This window comes from Simochromis diagramma, unplaced genomic scaffold (genome assembly GCF_900408965.1).
Source record: "Simochromis diagramma unplaced genomic scaffold, fSimDia1.1 OVJJ01000333.1, whole genome shotgun sequence".
In the NCBI taxonomy this organism is placed as follows: Eukaryota; Metazoa; Chordata; class Actinopteri; order Cichliformes; family Cichlidae; genus Simochromis; species Simochromis diagramma.
The window spans coordinates 3,480,006-3,503,789 of NW_024386765.1; the positions used below are offsets into that span (position 1 = coordinate 3,480,006).

Consider the following 23,784-nt stretch of genomic DNA (forward strand, 5'->3'; position numbering starts at 1 on the left):
TGGACGGCAGGTGGCGCTCTCGGGTATCGCCACTCAGTGTTTTGTTCCGGTAGCGCTTCCGGGTTCTAATGTTTACATCTGGGAGCAGCTACAAAACACACAGTTTGTTTTCCAGGCTAATGAAAACCTTCTTGCACGTTAAGAACAGCATGTTTTCCAAGTGCTAGGACCTGTGCACAGTCACGGTAGGCCCTCCATGACGAGTGCTGTAATTATTATGTCACGTGTGTTGTGTTTTAACACGTCAGCTAACAAATGTAGCAGGCTCATTCATGCTAACGAGCTAACGCTAGTTGAATTAATCTGTAAACAAAATCATGTTGGAGTGTAAAAACAATATCCGGGACCACTGTCACGGTTTTTGTTTTATCGGGGGCTTAAATCAAAGGTGCTACGGCTTGATTGGCATTAGTGTCCTGTTAACTTTATCCATGGAGGGAGTTCCTGTGTCATCAATGTTAAAGATTTCTTAGAAAAAAAGATTAAACGTATCCCAGAAGATGTACAGATGGACTGATTATGTTCTTTAAAGTAAGACGAAGGTTTCAGAGAATATTAAATGAGGTTATAAAAAAAATGTTGTATTTATTATACAGCTGTTTTTTTTTATGAGGGAGAAAACCTCATTCTGCCCCATGGACTCACCGACCACTTCATTAGGTATAGCTGGTTGTTGACAGATATCTAATCAGCCAATCGCGTGGCAGCAACATAGTACATTTAGGCATGTAGACATGGCCAAGAGGACGTTCAAACTGAGCATCAGTGACATGGCTGTTGGCGGCAGATCTGCTGGTCTGAGTATTTCAGAAATTGTTGGATTTTTCCACAGAACCATTGCTAAAGTTTACAGAGAATGGTTCAAAAAAAGTGAAAATATTAAGTGAACAGCAGTTCTCCAGGTGAAAACACCTTATTGATGTCAGATGTCAGAAGAGTTTGGCCAGACTGCTTCAGGCTGATAGTAAGACAATGGCAACTCAAACACCCACTCGTTACAGCCAAGGTATGCAGAAAAGCATCTCTGAACGTTGAAGCAGATGGGCTATAGCACCATGTCACAAAGCTCAAACGATCTTGAACTGGACTAAAATTACATCCACAGTCACAGAGTACTTTTGGGATGTGGTGGAACAGTAGATTCACATGATGGGTATGTAGCCAACAGTCTGCAGCAACTGTGTGATGGTTTCATGTCAGTATGAACCAAAATCTCTGAGTAAAGTTTCCAGCACCTTGTTGAATCTATAGCAAGAAGAATTATGGCAACTGAAGGACAAAGAGGTCCAACCTGCTACTAACATGTACTTAATAATAATAAAATAATAAAGTGCTTGGTGAGTGTATGTACACGTTGATCCACGCTTCCTGCCTCCTTCCTCCTTGTTTGAATGATGACAACATTTCATAAGTTTTTACATTTTACAACTGGTTCTGGTTCTAAATGAAACTTTGGAGCAACATAATAAACAGGATTGATCAATATGTAGTTAAAGTAAATAGTCTGCGGTACCTTACTTGACAGAATGTATTAATTTTTCTGTTGTTGGCCATAACAAAATGTAATTTAATCTTTAGTAAATGAAATCTCATTAAAAATAGGAAATATTTCTATATTTCCTGATGATTTTGCTTTTTTAGAAAGCCAAAACTCTTTGGTGAGCACAAAATATGCACAAACCCCCCCTGATATGTATCTGTGGTTGTGTTTAAATGGAACTAAAACTCAGAAATGCTAAATATTTTATTGTTTATTACACTGACACAGGCAGCCTTCACGAAATCAGCTGCTGACAAAAAATAACAGTAAATGATGAAGAAGAAAAGTAGACATACAAGGTCTTCTGAGACGCCGCAAAAGCTCAGCAGGACGCCGATGCCAGTGGATGTCACCAGTGAGAAGAGGTCACCTGGAAACAGAGGGCGACCTCGGAAGACTGCCGCTGTAACCACAGACAGTTTCTACCTGAATGACTGTGCAACAGAAAAGACCACCGATGCAGACTTCAATGTGACGACAGCTGAAGACGCCCAGAAACATCCAGAGACTAAGTCCAGATCTTCAGGTTAGTGGCTCACTACGCCCGTTTTAAACACAGAAAGTTGATGTTAGTGTAAGCTATTGTGGGATATTTGTCATGTGATTCTCAAACTATTTAACTTAGCAAAGCCAGTGCTGACATCGAGTGCATAAAAAACAATGTTACGGGCCTCTAATCAGAGGTAGATCCTGTGTGTTTGGCACAAACCAAGTAAAATAGAGTATACTGTATATTTCTCTGTTAATGTGGACACTAGTAAATTGTATTATTGGAGCACTGTAAGATGAAATCAAGTTGTGATGCCCCCTCAGGTAGACTCTCTGCTGCTGTCTGCCGGCTTTGTCACGGGAAGTTTTCTCCGCGCAGCTTGCGGCACGCCTTCAACAAATGGCCTCGGGATTCCCTCAGTATTGTAGACGAGGAGTCAGACGCCGTGGCCCAGTCACCGCTTCTGTTCCACACAGACTTCCAAAGGCTGGTCGGGGTCCAGGTGGACCGTGACCCTCGGCTGTCGGAATTTATTTGCAAGAAATGCCATGCAAAGTTTTATAAGTGCCAAAGCATCCTGATCCGGTTTCTGCAGAGAGTCAATCTCCCACCTGTGGGGAAGGAGAACCTGAAAAATCAGTGAGTCAATAAAAAAACAAATATATCTACCTGAGGGTGACTGTAAAGTGTTTTTACTGCAGAAAAACATGGGGAAGTGTTTGTGTCTGTTTCAGGAAGAATGCAAAGGGTCCAGAGACCTCTGTAAACCATTGCTCATCAAGTAAGTAAAACATTACTTCCTCACTCCATCTTGCTGAAGTTCCATAAGTTGAACTGTTCTAACAGGCTCTTGTGTTTTCTTCAGCTCCCTCATCCTTTACCTCAGACACAAAGTGCCTCCACAGTCTGGTGTCCTGGGCTCATCACCACGGAGAGGCCTGCCGCTCCTGCCCCGACCTGAAGGAGGTGCTGGAGGGCCAGTGCCTGGGCGCCATTAAGGCTGTTTGGGGTTGCGTCAATGGTCACAGATACATCATGGACACTCACCGCAGCACTACCTCCAACCAGTGCTCCAGCAACAGAGCATTAGGAAGTGGGAGGGGTGATGGAGCAATGTCAGAGGAGGAGGAACAAGAACAAGACGGCGAGGAAGACGAAGAGGAGCAATCCGGCGGGAACGGAATGACCTCATCGAGAAGTACTAGTACTGTGGTTCAGCGCAGTCCACCTGCAGCAACGGCTCAGACGCAGAGCTCAGCGCCTGATGACTGGACGGGCGACAACGAAGGTGGGAATGCTTACAGTCGTTCAGACTAACACTGGGACTACCGGTGTATCAGCCCTCTTCAGTTGTTTCAAGATGTTTTATGTTGTACAATAAAAGACTCGCACAAGATCAGAGATAAAACCCCAACAATCAGATAATCACTGTGCTCAGTGATGGGCAGCCACCTCCTTTCGATGTGTAGGAGCAGCAGCTTTACTCTGAGCACCTCCTGGGTGGCTGAACTTCTCACCCGATCTAAGGGAGAGGTCAGTCACCCTTCAGGGGAAGCTAATTTCTGCTGCTGGTATCCGCAATCTCATTCTTTCGGTCACTACCCACAGCTCGTGACCATAGGTGAGGGTGGGACGTAGATCGAGCTTCGTTTTTACATTCAGCTCTCTCTTCACCACAAGGCTGAAGAGGCTGAGGAGTATGATCCCCCTATAGTTGGAACACAACCTCCGGTCCCCCTTCTTAAAACTGGGCACCACCAGCCTGGTCAGGAGTTTTTTTTTAACTCCCTCAGTGACCTCGCCCTCGGAGATAGGTGAGTCGTCCCCCTTGTCCCAAGACTCTGCTTCCTCCATGGAAGACATGCCGGTGGGATTAAGGAGGTCCTAGAAGTATTCCTTCCAGCACTCGACAATATTCTCAGTCAAAGTCAGCAGCGCTCCACCAGCACTATACACAGCGCAGGTAGAGCACCGCTTTCCCCTCCTGAGTCGCCTGACGGTTCACCAGAATCTCTTCGAGGCAGTCCAGAAGTCTTTTTTCCATGGCCTCGCTGAACTCCTCCCATACTCAAAGTTTTCCTTCATCCACTGCTCGAGCTGTGTTCCACTTGGCCTGTCGGTACATATCCCACAGGCTAACCAAGCCTGATAGGACTCCTTCTTCAGCCTCATGGCTCCCTTCACCTCTGGTGTCCACCATTTGGTTGGGGGATTACCACCACAACAGGCACCAACCACCTTGCAGCCGCAGCTGAGTGCAACGGCTTCGGCAATAGACGTGCTGAACATGGTTCATTCAATTCAATTTTATTCATATAGCACCAAATCGTACCAACAGTTGCCTCGAGGCGCATTTGGACTCAGTGTCCCCAGTCTCCCTCGGGATGCTGTTGAAGATCTTGCAGACCATCTGCACTTAAATGTTCATATTTTTTATTTTCATCAAATAAAAATATATGATTGACTCACATCAGCGTGTCTGAATATCAGTTCATTTTGAAGAAATGAGAATGAGTGTTTCCAGGAAGATAAAATATTAAAGATGTGTTTTCATTTTTGGAGACTCGAGACTGATGTGCACAGACATTCCAGCTGAAATATAGAAATTACTTTTTCTTCTTCTGCACATACTGAAACCCATGTTAAGACCTCATCATTGCTCATATTAACATTTTCTCCTCCTCCTCTCTCCTTCAGATTACACAGGTCACGAGGAGGCCTTGTCTCCTGCTCCGGGTCAGCTGGAGGACAGAACTGCTGGCAGTGATCTTTCTGACAGGTTGGTCCCACAGTTCATATTTACTGGTGGTTTGGCAATTATTAGAAATTGAAATTTTTCAAATTTTGTGTTTGTGTGTGTCCAGGGTCATCTCTGAAGATGAGTTTGATGAGGGTAGAAAAGGAGGGCTGTCTGATGAGGAGTTTGAGCCATACTCGGAGAAGAGGTGGGTGCAAATTGAAAAGACGGGCCTGCTGTGGTGAAGTAAAGGGAGTGGAAACACCGCCTTATCTCACTATCTGTTATCACCGGTCTACGGGGCCTTTAGTGTAGATCAGCCTGTGAATGTAACACGATAACGGCCGATGTAGATTTGATTAGTTTAGTGTTAAGTCTTGCCAGTCAGCAACTGTGCAGGCTGTTATTATGAAGCCTCTAAGTTTGGGTCTCCATTGATATACAAGCAGCATGTAAAGAATCACAAGTCTTTAAAAGGTTTGCTGACTGGCCACAGTCACAGTTACACTCTGACAATAAAGGGTAAAAGAAAGAAAAAACCTTTATTACAGTAAAAATGAGAAGCCTGTGCCTGCTACCACACAGCTGCTCTATAATGAACCTCAGCTGTGCACATACATCAGGGCAACAGGCTCATGTTTCCTGGTTGAGCTGTTAATTTGCTCTTTGGATGCAGGGATGGGACAGTGACCATCTTTGCAGTTACAGAATATGTTCCATGTCTTTCTCTCATAAGCTCTCACTGAATTTATTTTCCCCTTATCCTTCTAGAGCCCACAGGGTCAACGTCCCAAACAAGAGAAGAAAAAGCTCAAAGGCCCCAGAGGAGCCCAAAATCAGAAAGAAGCCTGGACCCAAGCCAGGCTGGAAGAATAAGTTCAAACCTAAGGGGTACGTGATGCAGCTTCCATTAAGGTCATTTTCAGCTTGGGTGTAGTTTATTCTTTGCTTCAGTTAACGTTAGTCAGTTTTTTTTTTTTTTAGAAGAAATGCAGATTAACAATCTGTGTGTTTCTTTTTCAAAGGGAGGAGCTCCCCAACATCTACAAGTGTCCATATCAGGGTTGTACGGCTGTCTACAGAGCTCCCGATGGTCTCAAGGTCAGAATTCACTGCTCACTGTTAAATGAAGCCACCTTCAGTTGTGCATGTTTCCGTGCACTAGTTTTGATCTCCTGTATGAATAATCTTGGCTTGCTTTTCTTAAAAAATTTGGGATAGCGGTCTCATGTGACTGGAGAAATGCTTCTTTATTAAATATTGTTTAACTGTTTTCAGCAAGGTGAAACAATTCCTGAACATAGCGCTGTCAGAGGTCTGTTTACTGCTAACTATAAAGTGAAATGAATTTAATATGTATGAATGAAATAAAAACAGATGAGACTGATTGTTGCAGATTGGTAATAGTATCAGAGATTAAAGAATAATAATGAGTTATTTCCATTTAAAATGAATTGTCCTTGACTGAAAGCAGTTAAAATGAATGAGAGCAAACGTGCTCTGCCTTCATCTGTATATATGACTGATTGTGTTCCTGTTTGCTGACTTTTTAGAAACACATCAAGGAACATCACGAGGAGGTGAGGGAGCGACCGTGCCCTCACCCTGGCTGCAACAAGGTTTTCATGATCGACCGCTACCTGCAGCGGCATGTCAAGCTCATCCACACAGGTGAGATGTCAGGTTTGACTGACTTTCTGGCTTTCCAGCTTTAGTCATCCAGCTTTGAGTGAGAAATAATTCTTTATAGCTGTTTTTATCCATGCTTTTCACATTTAGGCTGTTTCTAAAGAACGATACACGAATCTAAAAGTTTCCTCAGACACGTGGAACGCAGTACTGATGTTACTAAATCAGTCATTTCCATTTCTAAGCATTTATTGTTAGCATTGCATAAATTAATGTTTATAAAGATTTTTTTTTACCTTACTTTAATGTCTGAATTTGTGGCTCATGCTCGTCGTGTCTGTGTGCTTCCAGAGGAGAGGAATTACATTTGTGACCAGTGCGGTCAAACCTTCAAACAAAGAAAACACCTATCAGTTCACCAGATGAGGCATTCGGGGGCCAAGCCACTACAGTAAGTCCTTTAACATTTTTGTAGCTCATGAGCCGTCAAGCTCTTTTGGTGGCTTCAGATTGATTTTACAAACCTTTAATTGCTTCCTGTTTTCATCACAGAACCACAGAATATGCTTTCAACTGAACAAGTCATATATACCATCAAATGTATGCACATAGATTTATGTATCTCCAAGTTGGGAGATCATCTTGCTCCGGTGCATCCTGCTGGCAGACGGTCATACTGGGATCAAGAGTTTGATAGCCAAGTCAAAGTTTCAGCCTATTTATCTCTCCCCCTCAAATTCAGGGATTTGGAAAACATTGATAGAACAACGAGATCAGTAAATACCCTTTTTGACTAATATCAGAAAACGGGCCTCATCATTTTTCTGGAACTGTATTTTACAGTATTTCAAATGTTTAGTCACTACAATTTTATATGCAGAATATGTATGGAAAGTGATGAGCTCGGAGCCTAGAGACCAAAGTCGTCTTCTGTTATTGGAAATAAATCTTTGAAACGAGACTTTCAAAAGTCAAAATAAAATAGAGAAAAATAGTGGCACAAGAACTGAGCCCTGAGGAATTCCATAAGTGAACTGATAAGAGGACAAACAGAAATTCACTTTTTTGTGAGAGAGTGAGAGGAATGAAACTAACCCATGTTTCCCAGTTTAAAAGCCAGAACCCCAGACAGGAGAAATGATAAATGCTTTTGTTTTTTCCTCCTATCAGATGTGAGGTTTGTGGCTTCCAGTGTCGCCAGCGAGCATCACTGAAATACCACATGACCAAACACAAAGCCGAGGCCGACCTGGAGTTTGAGTGCTTGATGTGCAGCAAGCGTTTCGAGAAGGCCCACAACCTGAACGTGCACATGTCCATGGTGCACCCGCTGACACAGGCTGAGGCTCAGAGGGGCAGCGGGCAGCAGCAGCAGACATACCCGGACTTACACACCATCACGCTGACCGGGGAGGTGGTTCAGCAAGAGCAAGACAGATGACAGAAGGAAGTCTTGATTCAAGGCAGAGATACTTGAACTGTGGCACAGGACCCAGAAACAAAACAGCAATGTAGCACGGAGTTTCATTTTAGCATCAGCAGTTGAGTTTTCATCCAGTGTTCCTTCACACTGACGCTCATGACCTTCTTAGGACTTTTCAGCCGATTTGTTGACGACACAGCAGAAAAGACATTAGGTAAGAGTTCAGTGTCAAAGCAATGTTTCTTTACATTGTGCAATTAATATAACGATTCATGAGTTATATCAATTACCTGATATTCTCTAACTGAGAGGCCAAAAGGACAAATCATCCATCTTCTGCAACAAACAAATTGCTTCCTGTAACTGTTTCCAGAATAAAACAGATTGTTTATTTGCTTTTATTGTGAAAGAGCAGCAGTAGGAAATGTGAGGCTGGCAGTCAGGATGAGTATATGGAGTGGTTCACCATATATCATATTAAAAGCTAGTACAATTATGACTCTGTGAAATCTGAGGATAATAACTTGAAAAGAGAACAGTACGGTGGCCCTGAGAGCTCAACGCACTCATCACGCTGACTCTTGATAGATAAAACAACCAAAAATTCCAAATACTGAAAAAGATGCTGCCAAGTAGACCAGACAGAAATATTAGAATATGAACTAAAATAAAAATTTACAGTAAGTTAAATCAGATGTTTTACACTGCTGCTCACAGTCTGACAATAACTGATTTCGTAGGCTTTGTGAGTAATCAGCTGTTAAGACCACAGTGTTGTTAATCTTGAATACCTTCATTTAATATCTGACATTCACATTACTGACTGTGTAACCGGCTTAACTGAGACCTTCTCTTTGCCTGATCCAAGTAAAGCGTCTGTATGTGCTGCAATTCCAGGAAGTTTTCTTATCGGCTCACTGCTTTTATTAAGTTATTACAAATCAAAGTCTTCTTTTGAATTGTAGCATTGAAAGGGCTTCAGGTGTACATGTGTGTAAGAAAGCGTGTAATGTGTAAAAAAAGAAGAAAAAAAAAACCCCCAGTGTGAATAAAACAGGTTTTCTTTTTACAAAGCCGAGTCTGAACAGTGCAGTGTTTCCACGTGTTTCTGTTGGAGGGAGGGTTGGAATATTAGCGTGGAGAGATCTCGGTCGATTAGAGGAAGTCCATCTCTGGGCTGGAAGGCTCGAGCTGCACAGACAGCGCCGCTGCCAGCTCCGGGTCCAGTTCTGCACTCAAGGATTCCAGCTGGACCGAGAAAACCACAAGCAGATAGGCAGGACAGGAAGGAGATATGAAGGTGTGAGACAGGTGTGAAAGGGGCAACGGGTAATATACATGCTGATGCACCTTCTGCTCACCTGTCGGAGCTGCCCCGAAGAGAGTAAAGTCAGAGGCGTTTGCGAGATGGCTCTCAGAAGAAACTGCTTGGTGCGGCCAAGGATGTGGGAAGGCTCCGCCTACCAAAAGAGATGATGAACGTGAGTCCAGAGCAGTGTGCCAACTCCAATACTGCCATATGACCAGTTAGAAGTTAGAGTACAAACCACCAGCTGCTTCTTAGAGGATTCAGTGTCCGGTGACTGAGTGTCTCCTTCCAGGAAGAGCTGCAGCATGCTCAGGTAGCAGACGATGGCAGTATGGAGGAACCCTGGACAACGCACAGCTCTCTGTAGGAGCTCGGCGCTTTGCAGGAGCAGCAAACTGATCGGCCATGAACACAAGGAAATTTAGAAGTTACAACAGGTACAAATAAGAGGAGGTTGGAACTTCCATCTTGTCACGTTTGTGTGTTTTGGCCTGTTGTCGTTCCTAATGCGATGGTGCGTCAGCTTTAGTGCAGAGCAGTATTTAATTTATGTGGCATTCATGAATCAACCTAGCTGTTTGCAAGGCCCCACCTCCACTAAGCAGCTGCAACACTCACCTGCAGAAAGCCCACGGCATTAGCTTTGTAAAGTCATCTGACGTCACCATGGTAACCGACTGATAAATGCTTTGCTCTAGAATTGAGTGAAAAATAAAAACGCAGCACATCAGTTCAACCACATCAAATTCAAATCAGATTTAAAAGATGACCGGAGCGCCGAGCTGCTGTTCACTTTACCGCTGGACTTAAAGATGAGCAGCCAATCAGGAGAGTCCATCAACACAGCCAGGAGCTCTGTGCATAAAGCCCGGCCTTCTTCATAGCTCCTCTCCTAGAGGAAAAAAAAAAAACCATGCACGTTATAAAACACAGACAGAAATAACAATACAGTCTTGTCTTTTCCTCTTCAATTTATTTTCCATTCATATCCGTTTTCCTCCTATCCCAGCTCTCATTGGTTGACGGGCAGGTGCTCACATGGACACAAATCCATAAAAAGGACTTTTATACACGCAGAATATCAAAAGCAGCACCAGGGTCCAGAGGTTGGGGTCAAGACCATACTGCTAATAAAATACTGTTATCCTACAAATTGAAATAAAATAATCAATTATCATATTTAAATTTCTAATGTTATGTTCATATAAGTTGTGCATGTCTTCACAGTCAGTTCCTGTGTTCCTGGACTGTTTCTGTGTAGGATTCGTGGAACAAAAACAGACTAGACAAATGCATTGGAAAGACCTGTTTCCACTCTGAGAACTTGTTTATGAGTGTGAATGCTGCACAGTTCTAAATTCCAGCATTGTTGTTTAGGTGGTCAGTTACCTGAGGATATAGCAGTGTTGTCAGGTGGTCGTTAACGCACAGGAAAAGAAGGAAAACGAGCACCTGGAAGCAGAAACAGCAGCATTTTTGAAAAAGTGACTGAAAGCTTTGGAGACCAAATAAGCAGGATGGAGATGGGCTCAGTCAGACAGTGAACCTCTCAGTGTGATACTTTTGTTCTACTCTACTTTTTCTTCCCTTAATCAGAAGTTTAGATTTATATACCTTTCATCCACATTATTAGACTTTTTACCTTTACCCACTGTAAAACTGGTTCTATTATGGTTCTATTATGTTGTAATCAAACTGCCTGTATGTGAATTGTATATAATAAATTTAAATATAGCAGCCGAATTAACAGCTGCTGAGAATGACTTCATAAAACCACCCAACGTCAGAAAAGGGCAGCAGCTGCAAGTCTTTTGTTGCTGTTGATTGGCTAACTTTGGATGCTCTGTTCAAAAGAGCACAGTGGATTTGTCTTATTAAACAAACCCTTTCAGCTTCTCTCACTTCTTTTAAGCCAGCTTTCGTCTGAGTGGCTGGTGGTGGGTGGGGCTTCTGAAGAATTCACAGTCTTTTGCCCATTAGATAGAATTAGATGGTGCACTAACTGTGAAAAAATGGACAGCATGTAGAATTCGGGTTATGCTCTTACCTGTCTGTATTTGGAGTCTCTGTCTGGTCGCAGGAAATTCAAAGCAGCTTTGAAGCTCAGCTTGTTTGCCTCACAGCCTCGCCAGACACGATGAAGGCTGGCCGCCAGCAGCAGAGCTGCAGCTGGAGGCATCTGCAGCAGCTGGCCTTTCTCCAAACTGCAGAGCAGATAGAAAGAAAAACTTTAACATGGGGTTTCTGTAGGGTTCACCAAGATAATTAGACACTTTTGAGAACTATTATAACCAAAGGAGGATTCATTTAATATGTTTCACCATAAGTGAAAAGCAACAAGCATTTATGTCTGCATCACATTTAAAGGACTACTCTGCACTAATGCAGCCACAACAAACCCCATGAAGGTGGCTGATACGAAGAAAAGTGTGCAAAGCTGTTACAGACATCAAGGCAGTCTAAGATGTGAACATATTTCATGTGACTTGTTCAGGTGTGAGCAGCTGTGAGGAGGTGTACATAATTTGCTGACAGTGGTTCATGAGGGAGGCGTTACCTGCAGGCCCAGTGCTGACATTCCGTGACGAGCTGCAGCTGCTCCGGCAGCGTCTGTTCATCACACAGACGACGCCACAGTGACAACAGGACCGGACGGAGACGCTGCCACCAGTGCTGCACACGGACACACAACAAAGACGCTATATTCCTGTCATGTCTCTACACAACATCGCAGGCTTCACACAGGCTCTAATAGATCACTGATCTGTGATTCCAGTGATAAAAGATTTTAGGACTTTCTAAATATTGAAGGTGCCAAATGTGTTCAAAGGCATTTTAGTCAGAATGAACAGACAGTACCACTGTGGAGATCAACAAAACAGGACATTGCACGCTGATCTGAGACCAGGCTTTGTTGACTTCATATCTTGGTTGTCCACAACGTACACTGGCACCTAACAGACCCTGGAGAGGAAGCACACCTCTCAATAATCTCACAAGCTCACCTAAAGGTACAACCTGTATGAACTTTAGATTTCAGAAAGATTCTTACTCTCAGGAAGTGTGCAGTTATCTTGCAGGACAGCACGCCTGCTGGAGAACACGCTTTCCTCTAGTGCATGAACAGAGGGGAGTGCAGGTGAAGAAAGAGGTGAGCATAAAAAGTACTTTTTTCAACCAAACATCTAAATCAGATTAATAAGAGACATTAAATGAGCTGCTCACCTGATGCTGGTTGATGTGTTCTATTAGCCTGTTGCAGCTCAGTGTTGTTCCCTCTCCATCAGTGTTTACTTTAATCAACAACACAGCTGGAAGAGCCAGGAGCACTCTGACACACACACAAACAGCAATTCAGTGGATTAACAATCGCAATGAGCCGATACGTATCACAGAACGAGTGTGCCAACAATACCCCATCAGCCTTATACAGCCCCCCCTTTGGCCACGCCCCTGCAATGCCTCCCTTCTCATATTTAACAGCGTACCTGTTCCATGTATGCAGCAAGCGCTGCAGGCTGACGTCAGTGCTGATGCTCTGTGAGGTCACTGTAGAGGAGCATCTCTGAAACAACACCTCAAACAGGAAGTCACCCACACCAGCTCTGCTGCCACGGCTGCCAGACCGCTCCATCATGTCCATCTCATACACAAGCTCCTGCACACACACAAGCACGTAAGTGTTATTCACTAGTTTAACTGAAGTCACACAGACTGTACACTAATGAGTACAAAACAACATGGAAGCTGATGACGCTCCAGAAGCTGCTGTGCAACTTCTGTGTACGAGGGCTTTTATTTTTTCTGTTTTTACATCTAAAAAAAAGACAAACTTTACTACTACTGATATTTCTGCTTGTTCTGCAGAGTGAAGTGTGACACTTAAGGAATTTTTACCCATTCTGTAGCCATTTTTTACAAATCCACGCTCTTTAATTTTCACGGCTTTTTTTTTCTTCATTGAGCATTCAGAATTTTTGTTGCATGTTTTTTTAATCAAATAAAAGGCTAAGATTATATTATTTTATTATAAGAATATATACGTAAGAAGATCACTTCACTAAAATATTTTTCTTGATCACAAAATGTTTTGTGTGAAGTTGCTAGCTACAATATACCTCAATATAAACATTATTTTTACCACACTTTATTAACTATAATGTCTACACAGCCCATCCATATGCTATTCCTGCAGAAATAAGGGGGAAAAGGAACTTTTCAAAGTTACGTAGCATTTTTTATAGTCATGAATACTTTTTTAAAATTTTACTACCTGTTTCACCAATTGATAAAACTGCAGAAACAATGATAAACATTAGCATATAAAAGTCCAGATGGTGTTACTGATCTACAGCAGTTTGACTGTTACACAGAAACAAAGCAAAACCGCCTTCTTTTTTTCCATATGTAATAATTTCTTAAATATTACATTAGATTCTTTGTTTGTTTGTTTATAATAAACAAGCTTTTCAGAGTGGTGCAGTTAGTCTACACGCACCTGGAGTCGGGACAGGATGTCTGGTAAGCAGGTTCCTCTTCCTGGCACTCTGTGCTGTTGTGCTTCCAGGCTCTGCCAACTGCGGACATCAAACATGCACACATGGACACAAATCCATAAACACTGTTTGTCAGGTTAACTGAACTTTTCCAGGCTCTAAAAGAGGTTTTTAAGTTACCACAAGCACTTTGCCTCTCCCACCGCGCCCTTCCTGACTTGAAGAAACATTTTTATTTGGGTTCTTGTCAAATATCTGACAGGTTCATTTTAAGGACTTTGCACATTAATGTTAACTACTAGTACCTTAACTGCTGGTCCATGATGGCATTAAGCAAATGAGAACAGAGGTTTTTCATGTCTCCTCCGCAGCCTCCCTGCTTCTCTGGACGAATCAGGTAGAGCTCCATGCAGGCCCACTGCTGATACTCCTGACTGCAGAGAGGAACAAATAAATAAAAGCAGGAACCCAAACAACTTTTTTTTCCTTTAGAGGTGCAGGGGAAGAAATTTAATCACAGAAAGAAGTATTTCAGATTTTAAGTTGACCAATCTCTCCTTCAAAGTCCTCTTCTGCACCTCTAGACCACCACAGCTTCAGTATTTTTGCTTGGAAGTCCTCTGCACAAGTTCGAGGTCTGCGGTGAAACAGCTGATTTGCAACAGGATCATAAAATTTGCAGCACCGCTTCAACCGATCTGTACGTGCATAAGGATTCATCCTGGAAGTGGAGGCTGGGCCAGTAGGGCATGTTTTTTTGCCTTTTGTTTCATTTTAAGTGCAGAGTTTCTAAACTTTAGATTAAACTTCTTATTATTTTTTAAGGCATAGATTTTATTTTCTAAACTCACACGGTGTGTTTGCCGTCTTACCGTTCAGCGTCAGGCAGGGCGTCCTCACTCCTCAGTACTCTCAGCTCATTAGCTAACCATTCTGAGAACAATAACTAGACAGACATAAGGAGACTTCATGATTATTACATCAATACAGCTACTCCATGAATCTTTTTCTACATGCACTCAAACACTTGTGCTCATTAATGCAAACAATGTTTGCACAGGTGTGTGTTTAATGGAGAAACAGGGGACCCAGCACAGACCTGATACTGTGGTATCTGTCCGAGCTGCTGGAAGGCAGCGTTCCTCCACAGATGCCAGGCCGTCTTCCTCCAGGTGTTGTTGGAGTCAGTGATGCTGCTCCACAGCCCGGTCTGTTTCTCCTCCAGTTGTTCACTTAGCCCAGCATCAGCTACAGTTCCTCTGGCTTCAGGTAACAGTCGTGGGATGAGGTACAGAAGCTAAACACAAACACACAATAGTATAAGTAGTTTTAAGTAATGAAAGGAGGGAAGGCCAAGAAAGCTGGTTAAGACGGACGATACACAGAATGATGTAATAAAGGCAGGAGGTGTTTTTAATGAGTTTTAAGACTTTATTCTATATCGCACTTTGTTTATTTGGGCTGTTTGTTTGGCTTTATTGATTAAATAAAGGTACAAATGCAAGCACTGAGCAAAGAAGTGGTTTGCACTGTGACTGTGCAGCGTCTGTCATGATATTTGCATTTGTTCCGCTTCTTTTTACACAATAAAATCAAAACTTTGCACCGCCCTCCTTTCATAGCCAAGGCCGAGCAAGTGTGGAGGAAACATAAGCTCATTATAAACTATTTGATCACATGCTTTTATTTCAGCTTCTCAAAGGCAGGGTGCGAGGTAGTTCTGCGTTTCTGTTTTATTTTATTGCAAGTCTCAGTTTTGGACACATCTGTTTTCTAGATTTAGCCCTCAAATTTAACCCTGTGCTTAAAGGTGACCCATTATGCTCATTATCAGCTCCATGTTTTTATTCCTGTGCTGCACTAGAATTGCTTTGTGTTGGTTACAGTTAAAAGAAAAATTTCTTATTTGTCTCTTTTCTGTGACTTTGTGCAGCCCCTTAGGTCACACTCTGCCAGAAACCAGCTGCTTTACATCCATTAAGGCCACCTTTGACTCTTTACCCAGTGACAGCCTATAATGAATTATCATCAAAGCTCTTTTTCTGAAAAGAGTGATTTCTGTCATATTTCATACCTGCTTATAGAACAAAATGTTCGGGTTTGCATCCGAAATTAGAGCGAGTACTTTATTCTAATAGCCCTCAAACCACATCTTTATTGATATATACTGAGGTGTCAAAACTTGTCATTAAGGCTACTGGGCAAAGTCATCAAATGTCATCTTTATGGGGGAAAGAGTTAAGACAGCTTTCGTCTGATTGGCTCAGTGGGTGGGGCTTCTGTGCTCACAGTGGGCAAATTAGGGATATCTAATATTTAACAGTAAAAGTTCACATAGATTACTTTACATACACAGAAATCTTTAATTAAAAGTTTCCAAGAATATGAGCATCCACAAATTTCCTCAGTATGTATATGACAGGAAATAAGAAAAAGCATAAGACAAACAAACGGCCACCAAGAAATTATTCTGGAAAGGTTTGCATAAATTCTGGAAAGAAAAGCAATAAGCAAACCTCATCACTTAATCACATGTCAAATAAAAAAGGTTACCTTCTTATAGAGACTATGGGGGATACAGTCCTGCTGTTGAGGCAGTGAGTCCTCTCTGCAGATCCCATAACAGACAGCTGCTACACACAACCTGGACATCCACAATGAGCCAAATCACTATTACTGAACATATATTGTAGATGTAAAGATGTGGATTGTATGCATGGCCAATCCTTGTTAGTTACAGGTGCAGGACATTATCATTAACAAAGGAATTAAATATGATATCCACACACATTAACCAGTAAACTTTCTCTGCTGTAGGCACATAAAGAGAGCATGCAATCATTAAAATGCTCCATTAAAAGTCAACATCCATGCATGGAAAGCCTCACCTGGCACAGAACAGCATGTTGGCGTGTGTGCTGCAGGACAGCGCCAAGCTCAGAGCCTCTTCAGCCGGCACTGGCTCAAGCCGAATGGGCGGCACCAACTGAACCAGAGGACCACGAGACACCAAGGAATACAGGTGGACCAGGAATGCTGCCAGGCCGAGTATATGGGCAGCATTCAGCGAAAGCCACTTCATATAGAAGAATAAAAATACTTTTTTTTTTCTTCTTAAGCATGAGAATAAAATTAAAAGTCCACGACACAAAGTGAAAGTCAGATATAAATAGAGGGAATAAATGTGGGTTTATGCACCTGGTTGTGAAGCAGGTCCCAGAGTCTGTGTATGAGGCTGGAGAGGAGCTGTGTGTTACCAAGCAGAGCGCTCACAAACCTCGAGGCCCATGGGCTTTGTCTAAAGATGCAAACAATTAGAGCAGCAGCAATTAGTCGACTGAAAGGAAACTGATTAGGATGTAATTTGACGACCAAATATAACTTTAATTTATTGTTTTCTATAGCTCTTTATATAAGAAGACTCTGAAGGTACCCTGGACAAGGTTTTATTTACATCTTGCAGAGGTCAACTTTCATTTTACAGGCACTAGTTAATATTTTGGCCTTTTAATTGGACAACACAAAGGAGACACATGTTGGTTTTATCACACCTTCAAATCAGTCAGAATCAGGATTCCAGATTCGGCGTTGATGATTAGAACCTATTTAGAAACTTGTTATCTGTTATTGTAAAGCTCTATTAAAGGCTTTGAGTCTGGCAAGGCATTTAAAAAGAGCTCAGGATTATTTAAATATACGATTTGCAACTTTTCCTGAAAGTTCCTACTCACCTATTCGGAGGGTTTGATTTGGAAGAATTTAGCAAGCACTGGCAGAAGTTTCTTAGGATCATATTGACAACCTGAGAGAGAGTCAATAAAAAATGCATACTAGTTAGCACACACATACAGCAAGAGGGCTGCTGATTTATAGACTTTCATCAGTGCGTACTTTGACATGGAGCTCGGAGGATGGAGGAGCGTCAGTGTGAAGACTGATGACCTTTTGTCCAATCGGATCGTCGGGACGACCAGGGAAGATGACACTGAGCGTGTGTGAGATCCTGGACAGCTGGGCCGACATGTCTGAGGACACGTGAGTGTTGAACAAACTGTGGAGGATCCTGAAGGCCTAACACAGGCTAAGCCTTCATCAAAACTATTTTGTATACTTTTTCAAACGTACACATCATTCAGTAGCTGAGCCTTTATAACAGACACTCACTTCCTGAGGGTCTTTGATTCACATACTGTGGCGCCATCTTGTGGTTCACAACACAACAAGCCAAAAGCAGCAAACAAAAACAAAAAAACTCTTTATTAGAGTGAAAAAGGTGGAATAACGTGGGGTATGCTTTAGGACAGGCTTTAGGACAGGTCTGCCTTCTGACTGACAAGTCGGGGCCCTTTGCACAGTGAGGCATCTGGAGGCTTCGCAGTGGGACATTATTAACCAGTGGGCAACATTATTTTGGCTATGCCCATTTCTTATGTACAGAATGTGTACTTGTTGTTTAGCCCTCTTCTTTTTGTAAATCTGAAGTATTATATATAAGTAACCCTATAATTAGGCTCAAATTAGTTTAATTTGATGTTTAGCAACTACATCAAGGAGTTTAAACTATCAGCTAAAATATTACTAACCAAATGAAAGTACAGACCTGAAAGTGAGGTTTGTACGCATGTTGCTTAAGTTTAAATGCCACAAATGAAAAGTATATATAAATAAATAAAGATAAAAGATTCTTAACCGATTCCATAAGATCAGAAAGACCTAAGAAACTGGTCTCTGTGTGAATCTCTATTATAGACTGGTGAAGGGTTTTCCTTGACAGAATATAAAACGTGTGAGTGAGCGCATGAACACCTTCCCACCTCCATCATTTCCATCAACGACAAGTTCTGCAAACTCCTCCAGCTGAATCTTCAGGACCTCCAGGGGGTCATCATTGCCGTCTGAACACGTGGCATTCACTGAAAACAGGAGATGAGGATCAGTTTCTGACTATGAGATTGTTGTATTATATGAAACAAGTGCAAAGCTGAGGCTGCACAGGTCAGCTGCGTATTATGTATATGTACTGAGAGTGTGGTGACAATTAAATATAATCATCAATCAGTCTAATCTGTCACTCTCAAGCACAGCAGCTCAACTAACAGAGTCTCTGCAAAATTATACCCACGCGTAGACTGAAAAACACAAATCTGTCAAAAGGTGACAGAATCTATCGCACCGGTTTTCACTCATCATAGAGTGAAACCTCATCTTACATCTAATCTGACTTTCCCCACATAAACTCATCACACTGAGTCATCAGTGAGTCAGTCTGATGAGTGCAGTGCTGAATGATCATGTGTGATGACACGCCTCTCTGATGCAGCACTTCTCAGATCATGAGTGCTTTGCTTCCTTCAGGAGGCTGCAGGGATAAAATCGACTCAACACAGAGGTGTACATGCACACCCAAACCCTTCAGGGTCTGAAGACTAAAGCTGATGAAGCAGCGTTTAAAACGTGCATTCTCCGAATGCCCAGCAGAGGGAGACTACACTTGCTGTCATGAAAGTATGTTTTCATTGATGTTATTGATTTTTTTATTATATTGTAGTCAAATAAAAGATAAGTCACCATATCTTGTAACTTATGCTTGACCATTCGTTACAGGTTGGGGATTATTTTTTTAAAGTCAGAGGCAACAAAGTTTCCACAAGACTAGCCCAGCTGTTTGTCTTCATGCTTAAATTGGGAAATGAAGAAAGCCTCCAGCGTCTGTCTCTGGTTTGGACGTGCAGATCAGCAACCCTGCCGTTCTGTCTGAGCCAGCACACCAATAGCAAGTAGAGCTATAGCAGGCAGAATGCACTGCATTAATCCAATTTACCTGTAGTTGTTGCTGATATAGCTCCACTTATAAACTCTAATCACTGATCACTTCCCGTGAAAGACATTACCAGTCATTCTGTGCTCTCTTACTTTCTACTAAGAAGTACATCTGTTGAATGTCTCTCTGTCTGGTAAACCAAATAGAATTCCAAATTATATCTATTATGCACTATTTTTATCTTACAGAGGTGCTTTGCTGCTTCAGGGACAGGGTGACCTGTCGGAGAAACTTGGATTCTGGCTTCTGACAGAAATCCCAAAAGGAGAACATCAAGTTATCAGATTGTCAAATAGAGTTGGAAATCTAGTGCCAGAACAAGGATAAATCCATGTCTGAATGACTTTAAAGGAAACATTTTAGACTGTCAAAGAGCTCAGACATGCATCCCAGTGAGATGCTGAGGCAGGACCTCCAACGTACAAGTATTTCAAAGATCACTGGGTTGAACTTCCACCACAGCAATGTTAAGAAAAGGTGGCATTATTAACCATTTAGGTCAATGGGGGAGATCACTTTCTTATACTGGTGATTTGATAACATGACAAACATTTTAGACACAAAATAATCAACACAATCTGAAGTCTTGAGTGCGTAAAAGGAAAGCAATTCTCCTGTTTTTTGGTTTGTGAAGATGTTTGACCTCTCATCTTTCAAACTGTTGCAGCATCTCCCTCTGTATGATCTGAGCACTCAAGACCACCATGACCTCACAATCTGAACTTTGTTGTGTTTAATCAGGGTTTGTTTTAACTTTCAATTTTGAGATGCACACAAAACAGAAGAAATCAGGAGGCCTTGAATACTTTTTCACTGCACTGTGCTAACAATCAAAGAAATAATGTCCATCTTTAAAATAAATAATAATAAATAATGTCAACGGTCCTTTAAAAGAATACCCACTATTCTGTTGTCTCTGCTTCTGGCAGGACTCCATGTAGGATGAATACTGTGCAGCAGGGATCTTATCAGCTCTAAACACACACAAAAAGTAACAAATAATCATATTGTGGTGATGATGATCAATGTTATCACTTAAAACAACTGGAAATTTAATTAAAGAAGAAACTCTGGGAACAACCTGCTGACATTTTCATCTCTCTGATAGAAACTCACTTTTTCAACGCTTCGATGAAACTCATTCGAGCATCGACTTTCACAGGAAGCTGCAAATAAATGACAGTTCATGCATGTCATGCAACAAAAACACAACCTCACACATGAGAATGCACAGAAGAATATCGGGAGGGATAACAGGAAGCGCTTACCACTCTCGGAGTGAGCAGCGCGGGAAGGAACCGAGTCAGGAAATACGGCCTCCGGAAAATACTGTGAGAAGACCAGAGAGGACCTTCAAATAACATGTATTTTATATTTAGAACAGATTATGAGAAAAGGGCCTCCTGGGCACTGACAGGCTGACTGGTTGGTTGCTTCATGTACCGGTATATTAAAAATACATGTAAAATTGAGTTATACCATTCAGATCTTCTCAAGAAAATATCACGAAGTAATCCAGATCATTCTGTGAAGTCTGTTCTCATACTTTTGTATTTTCTATCCCTTTAATGTCTTGTGTCACTTTCAGACCATTAAAGTCTCTTCGTGGTTGTCCTGCTTTCAAATAACACCTTTCTGTAGCTGCTAAATTCTTTTAAAGAAAACACCTTAAAGCTCTCTTAAGCCGAGGGTTGGGGGCCCTGGCTCCTCAGCCCTGTGTCGGGTATAAATGTGCTGTAGTTTACCTGGCCTCCATGACTGTGGCAGAGATTCTGCCTGTGCTCTCAAACAGAGACACAGCTTTGTCCACATCCTGGGCAGCCTGACACTGAGGCTGCAGACACACAAACATTGGGCTATTAGTCTTATGTCAACCCAGGACTCAGCGATCCCTAATTACACCCGTGTCCACACAAAGTTTTGTGTTGCTTGTTACTTAAGACGTAGAAGATAGTTTGGGTTCTGATGCCAGTTTGCGGGTTACAGAATAGAATAACAGAGCATAGAAAACAGAAGGAGGGCACAGCATGGAATAGAATATGTATTAAAAATTAAAATTCTAATAGAATATCCACTGTGTGTCACTGTTACCTGCACCGATGTACCTGCAGCCGAAACATCCTCATATAAACCCATGTCCTCCACTGACTCCTGCACACACACACACCATGATATTTAATTCATGTGTGCTACACTATTAACCACAATCCACTCACAGTGTTGTTTTTATTGTATTATATGGAAAAATCAAAGTAACACGGTGATAACGACCTTCTTCTTTCCTTTTTCTTCTTACCTTGAGGTCAGCCAGTCTGGTCTTAGCCAGTGAGACGTACTCCATCAGCAGGCTGCGGTGTTTCACAGGCACATATGGAGGGTGGAGGATGTGAACCTAGCAGGGGAAAATGACAGTGAGGTGTCAGAGCTGGGCTATTCCTCTCAGTTTCTAGCGTTTTCTTATAGTGTACGCTCTCCAGGAAATGCCATAATTCTGCTAGCATTTGTTCCCAGCAGACATGTAGTTATGAATATATAAAAGTATTCATGGGCGATCCATTTTTCATAGCAGATGTGTTACAAAAAGTAGAAAATAGCAGCTGAAAATGATCATTAACAAGCAAAACAAGCAAGCAGCATGAGAGCTCAGGAGAGCGGCTGTTGACAGCAACGAGCAGGCGACACAGAAAACCTCCTGGAGCGATTAGCATCCCCAGAACCAGAGGGGACTTTCACGTGGAAATGGAAATGCTTTGTCGAGAGGTTTAAATAAGTAAAACTTAAGACTTTTTTAATATTTAAGATATTTAAGTGGTTATTCTTTCCATGTAAAAATAATGATGTTCAATGTTCAGTGAAAGTATTTGGTTAAAGTTGAAAACATAGTCATAAATATTCTATAAATGTTTTGACATATTGTTTTTTAATCTGATTTTTTAAACTAGTGTATTTCTACAAATGGCAAATAAAAGCTTTTATCTTCTGTACATGAAGTTTTCACATCACCGTGTCCATTGAATTTAATGTTTCAACTTCAATAATTCCTCAAAATATGTGGTCGGACCTGCTGCTAAAAGGACTTCTGCTTAACCTTGAGTAGAATTGAAGTCTTAAATCTAAGAATTAATACATTTGCCGTGTGTAAACAAATGATGAATAATCTTATTTTCCACAAGCAAAACATTGCTGCATTAATGCACTCCGATAAGCGTTAAGATTTCAGTGCAACAGCGACTGAAGTAGCTTCAGGTTTAACAAACACTGCAGCTACAGCGCTCAGGATTCAGACAAGTCAAGTGAGTTGAAAAGACTGAGAAGATGCACTCACAGTAACAAAACCAGCAACATTAGCGCTACTGCAAATCAAAGCAGTCTGCACTAGCAAAACACATAAGGGAATATAAGCATATTAATACCCTGTGCATTCCTACTAAGTGTAAACTCAGAGACGCGTGGATGTCACCTTGAGGTACTGTGGAGGTTCAAAAGGCACGAGGTCGGAGAGGAACTTCAGCAGGAACACCAGCGACTTCTTACTGCTCGCATGATAGCTACTGCCACCACCGAACGACATCTGGAAAGGTAGAAAAAGATTCTGCTGGTATTAAAAATATTAAAATAAAAGGTATAAAGCTCTCATTGTTTCAGTCTATGGCAGAAAAGGTAATTCCCAAAACTATTAATAAACTAGAAACTATTAATGGATGTTAAAAGGCGAAACCTTGAACCAGTCGCTGTACGAGGGGAAGATGCTGGGTCCTTCCAGTCCACCCTGTCGAGCCAATAAGAAGGCGGTTATGAGGTTCTCAAGGTCATAACCTTCGAATGCAGAGTTCAGCAGTCTGGACAGCAGCTCTATCGGAGACACAGAACAGGACAGATATCACTGTGCTCCTCTCTCTCTGAAATACTAGTTTACTGCTACAGAAACTCGAGTTTATTTCAATATCACTACGCTGGTTTGGAATAAAGGTTGTGCATGATTTTTCTTTAAATTTGGTTTTTCTTTTTCCTTTCACACATAAGACTTCCACCTGTCTGTGCTGATAGACCATCAGCCCGCCTACCTTTGAGGCTGGGCTGGGCACAGTGGTAGTACACCAGCAGGGTAGAGAGGAAGCACAGGACATGTTTCCAGTTGACTTCATGGGTTTCCAAAACCTGCTGCAGGTGACGCAGCAGCTGCTCCACGCTGAAGACCACAGCCAGCTGTTAGAGGAACAAAACAGCACAGAACAGTTACTCAACAGTCCCTGCTGACCACTGATTTGTAAACTGTGGGTCTTTTCAGCTTTTTAGTGAAAGCGTTAATCCTGAAGAGGAAACCACTGATGTTGGTAGA

General features: G+C 42.0%; 2 protein-coding genes across 4 annotated transcripts in view; one reads left to right on the forward strand and one right to left on the reverse strand.

The window, feature by feature from the left end:
* On the forward strand, positions 1 to 8,841 carry znf276 (zinc finger protein 276). The gene is made up of 12 exons (XM_040036319.1): positions 1 to 185; positions 1,769 to 2,066; positions 2,354 to 2,669; positions 2,765 to 2,811; positions 2,896 to 3,318; positions 4,728 to 4,809; positions 4,895 to 4,975; positions 5,539 to 5,658; positions 5,793 to 5,868; positions 6,321 to 6,438; positions 6,748 to 6,847; positions 7,567 to 8,841. The coding sequence occupies exons 2-12, from the start codon at positions 1,811 to 1,813 to the stop codon at positions 7,835 to 7,837; spliced, it is 1,890 nt and encodes a 629-aa protein (XP_039892253.1). The 5' UTR covers positions 1 to 185; positions 1,769 to 1,810; the 3' UTR covers positions 7,838 to 8,841.
* Positions 8,224 to 23,784, reverse strand: part of LOC120736289 (Fanconi anemia group A protein) — a 22,131-nt gene continuing 6,570 nt past the window's right edge. Inside the window, exons 12-42 of one of the 3 annotated variants that reach the window (XM_040036307.1) lie at positions 23,510 to 23,651; positions 23,164 to 23,297; positions 22,906 to 23,016; positions 21,742 to 21,837; positions 21,537 to 21,596; positions 21,191 to 21,279; positions 20,714 to 20,774; positions 20,562 to 20,611; positions 20,349 to 20,419; positions 18,439 to 18,537; positions 17,516 to 17,649; positions 17,356 to 17,426; positions 16,823 to 16,922; positions 16,513 to 16,700; positions 16,178 to 16,268; positions 14,724 to 14,921; positions 14,497 to 14,570; positions 13,931 to 14,058; positions 13,627 to 13,709; positions 12,617 to 12,786; positions 12,354 to 12,459; positions 12,181 to 12,240; positions 11,988 to 12,092; positions 11,686 to 11,801; positions 11,176 to 11,332; positions 10,518 to 10,580; positions 9,927 to 10,020; positions 9,747 to 9,822; positions 9,367 to 9,523; positions 9,181 to 9,279; positions 8,224 to 9,067 (exon numbers count right to left, since the gene is read on the reverse strand). In XM_040036307.1, coding sequence (XP_039892241.1) covers positions 8,975 to 9,067; positions 9,181 to 9,279; positions 9,367 to 9,523; positions 9,747 to 9,822; positions 9,927 to 10,020; positions 10,518 to 10,580; positions 11,176 to 11,332; positions 11,686 to 11,801; positions 11,988 to 12,092; positions 12,181 to 12,240; positions 12,354 to 12,459; positions 12,617 to 12,786; positions 13,627 to 13,709; positions 13,931 to 14,058; positions 14,497 to 14,570; positions 14,724 to 14,921; positions 16,178 to 16,268; positions 16,513 to 16,700; positions 16,823 to 16,922; positions 17,356 to 17,426; positions 17,516 to 17,649; positions 18,439 to 18,537; positions 20,349 to 20,419; positions 20,562 to 20,611; positions 20,714 to 20,774; positions 21,191 to 21,279; positions 21,537 to 21,596; positions 21,742 to 21,837; positions 22,906 to 23,016; positions 23,164 to 23,297; positions 23,510 to 23,651 — 3,276 coding nt within the window. In that variant the 3' untranslated portion in view covers positions 8,224 to 8,974. Of the gene's footprint in view, positions 9,068 to 9,180; positions 9,280 to 9,366; positions 9,524 to 9,746; positions 9,823 to 9,926; positions 10,021 to 10,517; positions 10,581 to 11,175; positions 11,333 to 11,685; positions 11,802 to 11,987; positions 12,093 to 12,180; positions 12,241 to 12,353; positions 12,460 to 12,616; positions 12,787 to 13,626; positions 13,710 to 13,929; positions 14,059 to 14,496; positions 14,571 to 14,723; positions 14,922 to 16,177; positions 16,269 to 16,512; positions 16,701 to 16,822; positions 16,923 to 17,355; positions 17,427 to 17,515; positions 17,650 to 18,438; positions 18,538 to 20,348; positions 20,420 to 20,561; positions 20,612 to 20,713; positions 20,775 to 21,190; positions 21,280 to 21,536; positions 21,597 to 21,741; positions 21,838 to 22,905; positions 23,017 to 23,163; positions 23,298 to 23,509; positions 23,652 to 23,784 lie in introns of all 3 variants that reach the window. The other 2 variants (XM_040036289.1, XM_040036296.1) reach the window with 2 other exon arrangements.